At 40.9% G+C, this 14,141-nt stretch overlaps 1 protein-coding gene across 1 annotated transcript; it reads right to left on the reverse strand.

Moving 5' to 3' along the window:
- Positions 1 to 6,121: 6,121 nt before the first annotated feature.
- On the reverse strand, positions 6,122 to 13,469 carry LOC139445719 (zinc finger protein ZFP2-like). Its single transcript, XM_071226924.1, has 4 exons — positions 13,129 to 13,469; positions 11,770 to 11,937; positions 8,595 to 9,333; positions 6,122 to 7,632 (listed from the first exon to the last, which is right to left on the reverse strand). The coding sequence occupies exons 1-4, from the start codon at positions 13,177 to 13,179 to the stop codon at positions 6,629 to 6,631; spliced, it is 1,962 nt and encodes a 653-aa protein (XP_071083025.1). The 5' UTR covers positions 13,180 to 13,469; the 3' UTR covers positions 6,122 to 6,628.
- Positions 13,470 to 14,141: the final 672 nt, after the last annotated feature.

Consider the following 14,141-nt stretch of genomic DNA (forward strand, 5'->3'; position numbering starts at 1 on the left):
GTTTAACGCCACACTCAGCAATATTCCAGCTATATGACGGCGGTCTGTAAATAATCGAGGCTGGACCAGACAATCCAGTTATAGACATCATGAGAATCGATCTACACAATGGGGATACAATGACATAAATCAACCAGGTCAGCGAGCCTGACCACCCGATCCCGTTCTTCACGGGTAGTATGTATATGTACAGATGTGCAGAAATACAAAGCAGAGGTGTGTGTGTGTGTGTGTGTGTGTGTGTGTGGTGGTGGTGGCTGTTACGGCCGAGATGTTGATGCATGAAAATGTCACATTGTGTTCCTGCTGGATGTGCATATTATTTAGGACGGCACTCAGAAACACTCCAACTGTATCAAGGTGGTCTGTAAATATGAGGCTGGGCCAGGCAAACCAGTGTCGAAGAGGATGCGCAAGGGTAGCACATTGACACAATAAGCTATGTCACCCTACGGACCACCTGATCCTTGTCAGTCCGTCTCCAGAAACATGAGATGCTGGGGGCCTAGTCTTCCACCATGAATAAAACACCAACTCTTCATTGCACACTTTTAATCAGGATGATTGCACTCCAGTACAGTAAAAAAACTCCACCTATAGAGTGGAGTACAAATACCATAATACATGTTTATGATGCACACTTGGTGGAAGAGTAATGGAAGCCCTCAGTGTTCCAAACTCCCAATAATATGGAATTTATGGGTTCTAGGACTATGAAGTACTTTGAGAAGCAGGTCAAGGTCATGCTTTCATAGGAAGGTCAAAGGGGATACAAGGTCAAAGGGTGATACAAGGTCAAAGGGAGGTACAAGGTCAAAGGGTGGTACAAGGTCAAACAGTAGTTTTATACACTATGACTATCCAATGTCTATGGTCCATTGTGACACCAGTATACAACCTCAGTTCTGTTACAAAACTGATATACAATATATATGCCACTTGTACCAGATTACACTGAGAATGTTCTCAATACATAATATATGTTCCTTTTTATGATGTTTAGTCCACACTCAGCAATATTCCAGCTATATGACGGCAGTCTGTATATAATCGAGTCTGGACCAGACAATCCAGTGATTGACATCATGATCATCGATCCATGCAATTGGGATACGATGACATGCATCAACCAAGTCAATGAGCCTGACCACCCGATCCCGTTAGTTGCCTCTAACGACAAGCGTAGTCGCCATTTGGGATACGATGACATGCATCAACCAAGTCAATGAGCCTGACCACCTGATCCCGTTAGTTGCCTCTAACGACAAGCGTAGTCGCCATTTACAGCAAGCATGGTTTGCAGAAGACCTATTTTACCCCGGATCTTCACGGGTTCCTGTCAAGGTCAACACTTTGCCTTGCGACAGGTGGTAACAGTAATCCATGTACAAGCATGGGTATGGTGCTCACAAGTCTGGAAACATTATCGGGGCAAACCATGTGGCCCCCATTATTTTCTGAAAATTAAAACAGTATTAAATCATGAATGGATACACAGGTAGGTATATTGTTTATCATACCATCTATTGACAATGTGTGACACATGGATACATCAGTGAATCATGAGGTCCCTAGTGACAAGGGATGTGTCCCAGAACCACCTCAGGGTTTATAAGGCTAAAAAAAAATAATAGTTCTTGGTTCCCAGGCAACTCCTGCATCATCATAAAGTTTGTTGCATGATTTGTTGTTAATTCCATTTAAAAAAAAAATCCTTAAACATTCCAAGTCCAACAGTAGTCAAATACTGTATTCCAGTATTTTACTCATCAAGGAATACATTTTGTAGGGAGGCCCTTTCCCAGGTTGAGTGAGTGAGTGAGTATGGTTTTACGCCACTTTTAGCAATATTCCAGCAATATCACGATATCACGGCGGGGGACACCAGAAATGGGCTTCACACATTGTACCCATGTCGGGATTCGAACCCGGGTCTTCGGCGTGACGAGCGAACGCTTTAACCACTAGGCTACCCTACCGCCCCTTCCCAGGTTGATTGTACACAAGTATTTATTTGGTACATGCTAGTTTGAACAACAACAACAACAAAAAATAGGCACCGCCCGCCTGCAAAATATTTTCAAAAACCATTGCCTGAGAACCAATTCTTTTAAGCCTAACATATATGAACATATGACTTCAGTGAGACAAGCTACTGCTTCCGCCATCAGGCCACCTGGACCTTCAGTAAACCCCTGGTGTAGAGTGTTGCACTGTAAATGGCAAGACATGGCTTGTACACCTTGGGAACATGACTGACAATTCATGAAAATGTTAGTGAGTGAGTTGGGTTTAACGCCGCTTTTAACAGTATTCCAGTTATATCCCGGCGTGTCAGCTTAATGTGGGAGGAAAGCTCGAAGTGATGCAGGTCTCAGACATTTACCACTTTGGAGAAACCCACGAGCACGGGTTTGGTGCTGACAAACCTAGAAACATAATCAGGGCAAACCGGGATTCGAACCCACAATCATAGGTTTCAAGGGACGCAATTCATGAAAATGACATTAAAACCTGCCATTGCCCAGCAGCAACACCGATTACAAGAAGCAGTTGTTTTGCATAATCTGTCCTCGTGCTTGACTTAATCATTAACATTCGTTTGCTACTGCAATGCATGATCTATAACTCAAGGAAACATATACTGTAACAAGTTTTTAAAGGGCAAGTCAACATAACAACAGAATTTAGTACTTTAGGGGATCCCTAATCACAAATGGTTGACCAAAATTAAATTTGAAAATGGGAAAAACTGTGAAATGGATGATAAAAACAACAGGCAAATTCGTACCCCCAATGAAAATTTCCGCCATCAAGAGGAATCCCCTTAAAATGGGGTACCAGTGACTGACGTGCTGCGCAATTTCAACGATCGGGCCTGCTCCCAGTCTGCTGTTTTTGTTTTCCTACTTGTCCAGCACATATTGTCATTGGTACAAATTTACTCTAGCATGGTGATGGATAAGACAATAGAGATTAAGTGATGCATCTCACATGAGACAAGTAATTGGTAAATATCTCACAAAATATAACGACACAACTAAATGATTAACTCTATTCACATACACTGTACTGGGTAAAACTTAAAAAATATATATCAGTGAGTGGGTGGACATATTAATCATTTAGTACAATTTGAGCTATAAAAGGAATTGCAGACAAGAAACTATTCCACTGTGGCAAATGGGCAGAATGATCTACAGCTTATTCCCAATTCTAAGAGGGATCAGCACTTGATTAAGACCAGACGTCAAACTTCCATTCAATTACGTAATCCGTCGTACTGAGTGGGTTATTCTATTTATTACCCATAATCATTTTAAAGACATTTCAAGGAAAACAAACCTGTCGCCGATCAAAAAATCAGCTGTTTTGTATCAATTCGCATGTGAAAAAACACTGTCCATTCACTCCAATCATATTACTCAATTTACATGATTAACATGTTTTTACGCGTGAAAAATATAGTTCTGTTAAAGAACTGTAAAGATCACATTTTTGCAGTTATATTTCTGTCCGATTTAAACAGCGTACACTATCTAGCATTGATAAAGAAGACAAGTTTCCAAAAAGGTTCATCAGGTTTTTTAATCAAGGCTTGTTTTGACAAGATCTCATCACTGACAAACAGCCCCTGTCGTGCATCGAGGATGCCCAAACATCATTAACATCAAAGATGACTTTGTCACAAGCACAATTACATGTCTCTGAGCAGTGGGACGACGCCACAGATCATCTGGAGGGGTGGTATCCAAATAGATGTATGTATGTACAAATTCATTGAGATACTGCAGGTTGAGCTGGATAATACTGCGATCACAATCCAGGGAGTCTGATGCCACCCTAGAAGAAGTATCGAAACCTAGACTATGCCCTTGAGACGGAGAAGAGACAACTTCTCGCCAACCAGAAAAACAGTGAAGGATAATCACAATGCTGTTTCACATGTGGTTGGACAGTGAATTATGTAAATGGAAATCTTAAATGTGAAATTAAACAAATAAGACAATATCTTATACAGTGCTCATTTCTTTTATCATTGTATATTTTGAAGAAAATAAATGCTGGATGTACTGATGTATATTACTTGAACAAACACGATGAGGATTAACCCTCAGGCCAGCTGCTGGACAAGTAGGAAGTCACTGTTTATGGTACCCAAACAGGATGTTAGTCCTAATAAGCTCGTTACAGATATTAACTGTTGTTTTAATTATTCACAACTTCAAGATCAAAGGTCGATTCAGCAACGTATGCAATGTTCTTTTCGTAGGATTAACAGAACAAGCAACACTTTTAGATTGACCGCTTCCTGACGCATCCAAAAAGCTGCCAAGCATCACCAGTCAGCCACTTTATCAGCCTTTGATAACATTTTCATGCTTCGCTGCACTAGTAGCATTAGGACACGCCCCCAAATAGTTTTGTTTTTGAATCCGATTACAGAACACATGATTTCAGCATTTAAATACTTTTTACGAATATTATATTTTTTCTCTCGGGAACTGACTTAATTGATATCTGGGACAATTAATATTTGCAACAAAATCGCAATAATTGTTTCCATTGATTTTCCCTTTAAGGGATAATTAATAATGATACATGCATGAAACCTCGTTAATCCAGATCCTGTTATTCCGGAAACCCTGTAGAGTGGTCACATCTGGATTAATGGGGTATCACTGTATTGGTAAATGTTATGTGAGAAAACAGATGATAATTCTTCTAACAGTTTGACATTATTAAACACCATCATAACAACGGAGGTTGATACAAACATTATGTGTTTCCTGTATTGCAGTTCAATAGAACATCGGAAATCACTAACACATGAACATAAGCAGCTAATCATGAACAACTTAAGTACGTGACCATGAAACAATTGATAAATACTATTCAGGTAAATAACAAACAGACCTGCTGTTTGTTGGTTTTCAAATATCCTTTCCATGGCCAAAACATACTGAAAGGTAACAATTTTTCAGGTTTCAAGACCTCGGTATGTTTTAGGAGAGAACAACCAATATGGGATTAAACATAATGAAATATGAGCTTTCGAAATGCTTTGCTTGACAATGGTATAAATATCTTTACCGAAACGCTGCCTTTACAGTAAAAAATGATATAATCCACAAACTGTGTCTTCTTTACCTATATATTCCATCAATATCACGGCGGGGGACACCAGAAATGGGCTTCACACATTGTACCCATGTCTGGAATCGAACCCGGGTCTTCGGCGTGACGAGCGAACGCTTTAACCACTAGGCTACCCGACCAACCATTTTACTCCTAGTAGCACAGGACATATATCATGTTTATGAACATTTAGTTATTGAATCATATTTATAGATTTATATCCTTAACAGTTATCATGGTTATATATGTAAACAAGGCAGAATTGTGTTATTAGACCACGGAAATTCATATCAAATAAATTGCAGCCTTCAAGTGTGTTGGCCGAAACGTATGTTGTGGAATGTCCTATATGACGCGACAGGGAAGCCATTATGAAAATCAAAAATTTAATCCCGGATGTGTTGCTCCCATGACAAAACATACCAGCATTTTAAATACGATCTGGTTGTCCTCTGGAGAACACATGCTGACTGTGACAAGGACATTCATGGTACATGCAAACGTTACGCACTTTCGTTGAGTTTTTCTATTTGTTGTTTAAGGCCACACTCAGCAATATTCCAGCCATATGACTGCGGTTTGTAAATAATCGAGCCAAGACAATTCAATGATTGATATTGTGAGCAACAATGCACGTCGTCAACCTTACGACCTCTTGGGACCTCTTCTAAAGTTGGATTCCCATACACACAGCCACAGTGCTGTAGGTCATCAGTCTTTTTCAGGAATATCTTTTAACATTAGCATGAGTTTGTTTGTTTGTTTGTTGTTTAACGCCACACTCAGCAATATTCGAGCTACATGACGGCGGTCTGGAAATAATCGAGTCTAGACCAGACAATCCAGTGACTGACATCATGAGCATTGATCCAACCAATGGGGATACGATGACATGCATCAACCAAGTCAGTGAGCCTGACCACCCGATCCCATTAGTCCCCTCTTACGACAAGCATTGTCGCCTTTTACAGCAAGCACGGGTTGCTGAAGATCTATTCTATCCCAGATCTTCACGAGTCCATTAGCATGAGTAAATCAGAACGCTGAAGGTCATACATAATCATGATCACCATGATGATACAAAGATTTAAAACAAGGTCAAAGCATTAAGCTTGAAAATAAACATCAAGCATAACCAGTAACCATGGTAACCAGGATAAAACATGTTCAGGAGAAATCCTGCAAAATTTCAGTTCAAGTTTTTAAATTATACATTCAGATAGAAAAAATAATGCCACAAAGATATTTCCAACATCAGATCAAAATTGTCTGCAAATATCCAGTTTCAGCTTCATAGACATTATGGCTTCAGAGGAGATGTCTAAAAGGTAAACATTTAACAGTCAGATGGTGGTGACTTACCAAAAACAACATAAGATCACTTGAACATTTTCAGATCAGGTGGGCTAAAAAATATCATTAAACATTGTACATGTAGTTGTATAAAAGTTTCAAAATGCTTTTTGAATACAATGAGGTAAGACATCCGTCATGTCCGATGAACGTTCTTATGAGTTCGCATATGACGGTCGAGGCTAAATGAAAAGGGAAACCCCTTTCCACAAACGTCACATTTAAATGGCTTCAAGCCCGAATGAACACGAGAATGGTACTCCAGATTATGTGCCGTTGAGAAGTCCTTCCCACAATCCTTGCACTTGAAATTACGTTCCCCGGTATGGGATAACATGTGACGTCGCAGATTGTTGGCACTGCCGTGAAACTTTCCACACAAATCACACATGAAAGGTTTTTCACCTGTATGGATCCTCAGGTGTATCTTCAGCAAGCTGGGTTTACTGTAGCACTGTCCACACAGCTCACACATGTGCAGCTTCTGTTTGAGCTCGATGTGGGAACTCCTGTGCTTGCAGAGGCTTATTGCCTGCTTGTATCTCTTCAAACAGATTTCACACTGATGGGGCTTGTTCTTCGAATGAGTTTCGTCATGATCTTCCAGGTCGTCCCTTGACAGGAAGACCTCTCCACACTCCTTGCACTTCAGGTCTTCGTCGGCCCCGCCACACTTTGGTTTGTGAATGACGAGATTACCGGAGTGGAGAAAGCACTTCCCACACTTGTCACACTTGTGTGGGCGTTCCTTTTTGTGGATTTTCATGTGGCGTTCTAGTAAGAGTTCCTCCGTGAAGCTTTTCTTACACAGCTGGCACTTATGGGACTTTTCTTGATGGATGAGTGTGTGTGATGACAGCTGCCCTGGTTGTGTGAATGTCTTGCCGCACTCTGTACACGTGAACGGCTTCTCTCCGGAGTGGATTCTCATGTGGTATTTCAGGGTGCCGGACTGGGCAAAACATTTTTGGCACGTGGGACATCTGAAAGGTTTTTCTCCTGTGTGAACTCGGACATGTTCGTTTAGTTTTGATGGCTTAGCGAAGCATTTTCCACACACATCACACCGATGTTTAGTTTTGTGGGAAATAATCTTTGGTCTCAATTCCACTTGCTCTTGTGACTCGGTTGGTTTTTGTGCTGGTGAAAATAAAAAAACAGGAGTAGCATGAGTGAGTGAGTGAGTTGGGTTTTATGCAGCTTTTAGCAATATTCTAGCTATATCAGGGTGAGGGATACTAGAAATAGGCTTCACACTTTGTACCCATGTGGAGTATCAAACCCGTGCCTTTGGTGTGACGAACAAACGCTCTCTCCACAAGGCTACCCCACCGCCCCTTTAACTGTGAAGACTTATCTTGGTAATGCCGGTAAATCCATAATTAAACGCATTATATATTTGTTAATCATTCCCATGATGTAAAGGCTCCACAAGAAGGGAGACTGGTAAGGGACTCGGTGGGGTAGGTGGATTAAGTAAGAGTGTTTGTTGCTCCACTATGCACAGTATTTCAGGTATATCATGGCATGTGAGCTAACCTCTGTTTATTCATGACCAAACAAGAATCATAACCTGGATTAATTTGGGACTCAAACCCAAGAACAAGGAGAAGTAGTGAGTGAGTGAGTGAGTTTGGTTTTACGCCGCTTTTAGCAATATTCCAGCAATATCACGGCGGGGGACACCAGAAATGGGCTTCACACATTGTACCCATGTCGGGAATCGAACCCGGGTCTTCGGCGTGACGAGCGAACGCTTTAACCACTAGGCTACCCGACTGCCCCACAAGGAGAAGTAACTCTGCACAGAAATATTCTAACTAATCTAACTTCTGGAAGGAAACAGTTTTGGCAGGCCAACCTACCTACCTGTCCCCAGTGGGGATTCCAGGTTAGAATAGGTCCCAAGCATCCTATGCTGGTTGTAAGAGAATGCTTAACATGCCTCACGGATCAGATGGTCAAACTCGGTGATGATCGCGTGCCATTGTAACTCAAATGTGTGGATTGTTGCTCATGATATCAATCAAGACACGATTATTCACAGACCGCCGTCGTATATGCTGGAATATTGCTGAACACTCAAAACAAACAAAACCTACCTGTCAAATGCTGCACTCTGTTTTCCGTCACCTGCATCGAGATGACCGGCGCCTGCAGGTTGAAGATCTCAGAGCTCGACTCCGCCGGAGATACAGGTGAAAACGGAACATTGTCCACAAAATTTTGATATGCTAAATCAGTCAAATTATTCAACAAGTTTCCAGTTTCGGAACTCTGCCGACTGATGAATCGATCACTGTGGTCCGTATCACTCTGCGGCGTGGCATCAGCAAACTGATTGTTCGTGCTGCCAACATACCTCTCCCCGGATTCCTCCTCCGTGGTATGCGGTCTCTCCCCACCCTCTCTGTGTAGATGCTGAGGTTGATACTCCTCGCTGACGCCATTGATGCTAACTCTGTTGAAATGGTTGGACTCTGGAAGACTAATGATGCCTTGAGGAACGTACTGTGATCCTGGATCTGTTATTTCCGCTCCATTGGCATAGCTGTGTTCAGACTCTATGTTGGGTCTGTCAACAAAGTTTTCTGTGACACTGTGCGTGTTCTGAGTAGGGAATGACCGGTTGTCGGACACTGAGATAAATTGGGCGTTATCTCTATCATTCCTGTGATATGCTTCAGTGGATTGTCGGTGAAGTCTGTCGTCTTGCTTTGCTCCAAGCTCGGCCGACAAAGCTGTAAGAGCAGTGACTTGCCCCCAGGGTACAGTGTTATTCACTGGAGGGTTGTTGTGTACTGATACTACTGGATACTTCTCACTGGCAGTCACATCGCCCTGAAATATAGTCATGAAACAGTGTTAGCCAGGGCTAGCTTTAACAACAAATTATGGGTCAATGGACCAGTAGTTAAATCAATCCTTGTTAATAGGTTCAAAGTTCAATGATCAGGTATGCCTCTTCTTTCTAATTAAGGACTATGTTTGTTTTTTTGCATGTTCCAATATCGTGAGTGAAAATGGTTTAATGCAGGTATGACCAGCAATAGTTACCATGGTTACAGGGTTCTACTTTGAGTTACAAAAGTGGGGGGCCAGGGGACCCCTATAATTAATATAAAGGGTCCTTACAGACAATATGAGGTCCTGTGAAGTAATGAAATGGTGTAGTGTACTGTACGTTTTGATAGATACTTTAGAGCCTGGACTGAATCAATGATCATGTGGACAGTGGTCGAATCTCATTAAAATCAGATCTTAGTTCTCGCTACCGCCAAACAAAGATCTGAGGACAGAACAACCTTTCATCCGACCAATCAGAGCATTGCTTACCAGATCATGAAAGTGACATTTGGAATGTCAATTCTGCAACCTCGAAGTAACCTCGAATCCTCGAAAAATTTAACACTGGATATTCCGAGTGATAGTTACGGGTTTAACGACTGAATCCATACAATCTAGTCCATCTATTAGCCATTCCATAGTGTTATTTTGTTTAGGTTTCAAATTTGTAATCGAGAATTTGTCAAAATATGTTTCGAAGCGAAGTCACCAATTTGAAATTAGTGGCGTAAAGCACGAGAAAGCTGTCATCTGATTGGTCAATCCACTGGTCGGTCAAAGTTTGCGCAAAGTTGGTCTGACGTGACTCCTAATGGGATGTCCTCAGATCTTTGTTTAGTGGTAGCGAGAACTAAGATCTGATTTTAATGAGATTGGACAGTGGTCATGATTGATGAATGAACGGACAGACACCCATAACTGCTCCAGATGCAGTGTATTCCTTTATCTGAGTCCATTCTCAACATTGGTGCATACTAGAGGCACATTTCAGCATCATGTAAAACTCTGCAGGGATATCACAGTATCAACTAAACGTAAAAGGAAATCTCTAAGTGATGCAGATCTTAATGTTGACTACTTTGGTGAAAACCAGGTATGGTGCTAAGAAACCAACAGACAAACCAATTGGAACACACAATCATAGATCTTGGCAGGCCTAAGAAATGCATCTCCCGGAGGCAAGAGAGTTAACTGACTTTAATAGTCCAGTTTCCACCCTTGCCAAACCAGGCTGGAATTCCTGGGCTTGATCGTAACAGCACCAGTGACTATAAAGAGTTGTGTCCCTTCTATGCCTCTCCTATGGACCAATCAGATTCCACCTCTCGTATCACTTGCTTTTGCTTCAAACAAAATGGCAGCTTACAGTTAAGACGATCTTATCAATAATCAAGGTCTATATTGTGATAAAACGGGTCTTACATCGCGAAGTTCATCAAATCACGTGAGCACCTTGATTAAAAACATGAAAAGATTTGGAAAATATCTGTTGACAACAAGTTGGCGGTGCACATGCTTTGCAAACCCTGCAATCAACGAAAATCTGCATTTCAGTTTACGAACCAGATTTCGATTTCATTGCACGATTCTGATTGGACTATGCATAGACTTGTTAGTCCAGCCAAAATCTAACTCCATAATATCAGCCCAGTTCGGCAAGGGTGGAAACTGGACTTTTATAGTCAGTTAACTCTCTTGCCTCAGGAAGATGAATAAATGCAGCTGTGCATTGTTAATTAGAGCCTCAAGGTCCACCCTGTTCTATATATCTTGTAGAAATACAAATGTTTTTTGGACACACCCAATTTCAAAAGAGACCTCATTTACAACCAGAAAGAACAGAAAAATGTTCACAATGTCTCATTCTTCATTCTTTGGAATCCAAACTTTAGCACTTTGGGTAGGCATGTAAACATGGTAAACAAAAGATTGTGAAATGAATTTTGACAACAAACATGAAAGTAGGATTTGCAAATTGACATTGTATAGCGAATTACAGATGTAATAGGAGTGAGTGAGTTGGGTTTAACGCCGCTTTTAACATTATTCCAGTTATATAACGGCGTGTCAGCTTAATGTGGGAGGAAGTGATGCAGGTCTAAGGCGTTTACCACTTCGGTGAAACCCATGAACATGGGGTGCTGACAAACCTAGAGACATAATCGGGGCGAACTGGGATTCGAACCCACAATCATAGGTTTCTGGCGTGCCCAAGGGACGCAACTCTGCACAGCGAATTGCGCCGCCTTAGACAACTGGGCCACCCGTGCGCCCAGATGTAATAGGAAATGAAATCTTATAACCAGCCATCTTACATGCAAAGTAGCAGGATAGCAGGGTCGTCTCTGGAAGACTTCTATTTAAGATATTATGAAGCAGTTATCTTCAAACTTGAACGGAAAAGGTGAAGATAACAAGATATATAGTCACCTGTACTCTGACTCGTGCATGACTGTGTACAAATGGGGACAGAAGCTGCAAGTATTCATTTTTTTCCAGGTCAGATTCAGTCAAACATAGTTCATCCAGCAGTGTTCCTGTGACAATACCACAATGACAGCCTCTCAGTACATTTCCCAGGCGCCGAATATACTTGTCCTGAAATACACAAATCCTTGAATTATAATCATGATAATTCACAGGAGATAAATAATATCAAACAAGTGTACAAAACCTCACCACTGCTCACCATGGATGTTCTCCAAAAATTCCTGACACTGTTAAACTCCTCTTTAAAACATGTTGGCTGCACATTTTTTTAGACCTCTGTTCTCTTATGTGTATGCAAACAGTCATTTTCAGTAGTGTTTGTCCCAAACCAGTCCCCTTAAAGAGACAGGACGTCAACCGTTCTGAAGCTTTGTTTGTAAACAACAGTTGAAAACCCCTGAGTGTACTCGACTCTGCTCGCCTTATTCCTATTCCGCTCCAGTGACCACACTGCTGGTTTAGGCTGATCATGTGACCAGGACTTGCACAAAGCGATCTTAGCGCTAAGATAATCATAACTCCCATACTTTAACATAGGCTTACTATAGTCTTAGTGCTAAGATCACTTTGTGAAAGTGGGCCCCGATTTTCCTCTTGTTTGTAAACAAAAACACTTATCCTGAAACAGATGGGCTTGATGCAAGCCTTTAGCTGCGCTTTACATATTGTTTTGCAGAATTATGTAGATATACTATGACAAATGACACAATCAGGTGCTCAAAAAATAGCATTACACATCAAAGTGACCATATTTCGCTAGCATCCAAAATGAATGGACTGTATAACATGGTATAAGATGTGATGACGTGACAGAGGTACTTTGGCTGGTTGCAAGGAACTCTGGGTAGGAGAGTGATAATGGCTTTATACAACCGAGGCGGCATACCTATATTGTAATGTAGGTTACGATACACACTGGCTTCTAATCTGATCAAGCTGGCAATCAGTATTTTATAACTCAGCCGTAACAAAACTCATGAGCATGATGAGCTTTCTCTTCAATATGCCTCTATTACAAAAACAAGACTGAAGCCAGTTTACTTTGTGCAGCTCTTGCATGTCGGCTTCACTGTCTGGAGCTCTATTATTTTGGTTTGAGAATTGAACTGGGCATGTGACGTCACACTCAGAAATTATTTCATGCATGATTTAAAAACACACAGAACCGTCGATGAACTGTCCCTTTAAAACATACACAATATGCAAGTAGTCATGATGTGTTATTTTATGTACATTGTGCTTTTAAGATACATGCGATAAAGGGAAATAAACAAAACCAATTCACTGTCACAACTTTACCTTCTCAACACATTTTGCAATGAGTCGATCATATCTCTCCTCCAAATCCATCCTCTCAGCAGATAATGTAGTTATTAACTAAATGCATCACTTTTCTACTGTGATACTCACAATACTGTGAGTATGATTGCTTTTGAAATGTGCTCACAGTGTATTTTTTCATAATCCATAATAAACACGCATGATACTAGTTGATAATTGTCCGAGAAATAACAACACTGTTAGACAGACAACAGACTGAACGTTCCCTGTCAACACGTTTCTGTGTCAACTTGGGTATATATGGAAACCATATGAAACGAACAAGCAGCATAAACCGTTTTTGCCTGTCAAATAATGAAGGCAAACCAACGAATGTCATAACAAATAACTTCTATTTAACTTTAAACAAACGATGAGAGTTTTTTAACCGGAACATAGTATCCAAGTAGGCACGCACTAAATATAACTTTTGATAACAACATAAATGTCCATGAATCATCTAGAAATAATTAGATACCTCGTGCATCTTGGAGGCCCCGAAATACCCTTTCTTACATCAGCTGCTATTTTAATAAGACGTGAAAAAAACGCTTTTAATGAATATTTATCGCGCACCTGCTTTGCTCTAAATGATGACTTCCGCTTACATTTCTGGCATTGGTGAGAAAAAGTTGTAAGCTGTTGTTGCAGCTGCCAGGGCCGGGGTGTGCGCCATCCTTGCACGGTTGTGAGACGATGAATGTGCCACTACATGTTTAAAGTAAAAAAAATGTAGCTTATTTATTAATCCTTTGGGTTTAATTCCCACATTCGACGAACTATAGGTCTATAGGGCCTATAGATATAACTTATCTGCTGCTGTCGGACTCTTTGCACAAAGTAGGTTCGAGCACCGGAATTTTGTTCAGACTACACTCCCATATAAAGTTTGTATATGAGAATCCAATGATATCTACCTGGTATCGTAACTGTTATTTTAATCCGGCCTTTGAGCATTTAGTTATATTGGCATAAGTTTAAATTTCTTCGGA

This window comes from Haliotis cracherodii, unplaced genomic scaffold (genome assembly GCF_022045235.1).
Source record: "Haliotis cracherodii isolate W230 unplaced genomic scaffold, xgHalCrac1.p SCAF_6, whole genome shotgun sequence".
Lineage (NCBI taxonomy): Eukaryota > Metazoa > Mollusca > Gastropoda > Lepetellida > Haliotidae > Haliotis > Haliotis cracherodii.

Excerpts from the sequence above, each read along its gene's own strand:
- LOC139445719 (XM_071226924.1), bottom strand. The coding sequence starts at position 13,179 with ATGGATTTGGAGGAGAGATATGATCGACTCATTGCAAAATGTGTTGAG. Across the intron at positions 9,334-11,769 it reads ATGCACGAGTCAGAGTACAG|GGCGATGTGACTGCCAGTGA; the intron begins GTGACTATATAT and ends ACTATATTTCAG. Across the intron at positions 7,633-8,594 it reads CAGAGTGCAGCATTTGACAG|CACAAAAACCAACCGAGTCA; the intron begins GTAGGTTTTGTT and ends TATTTTCACCAG.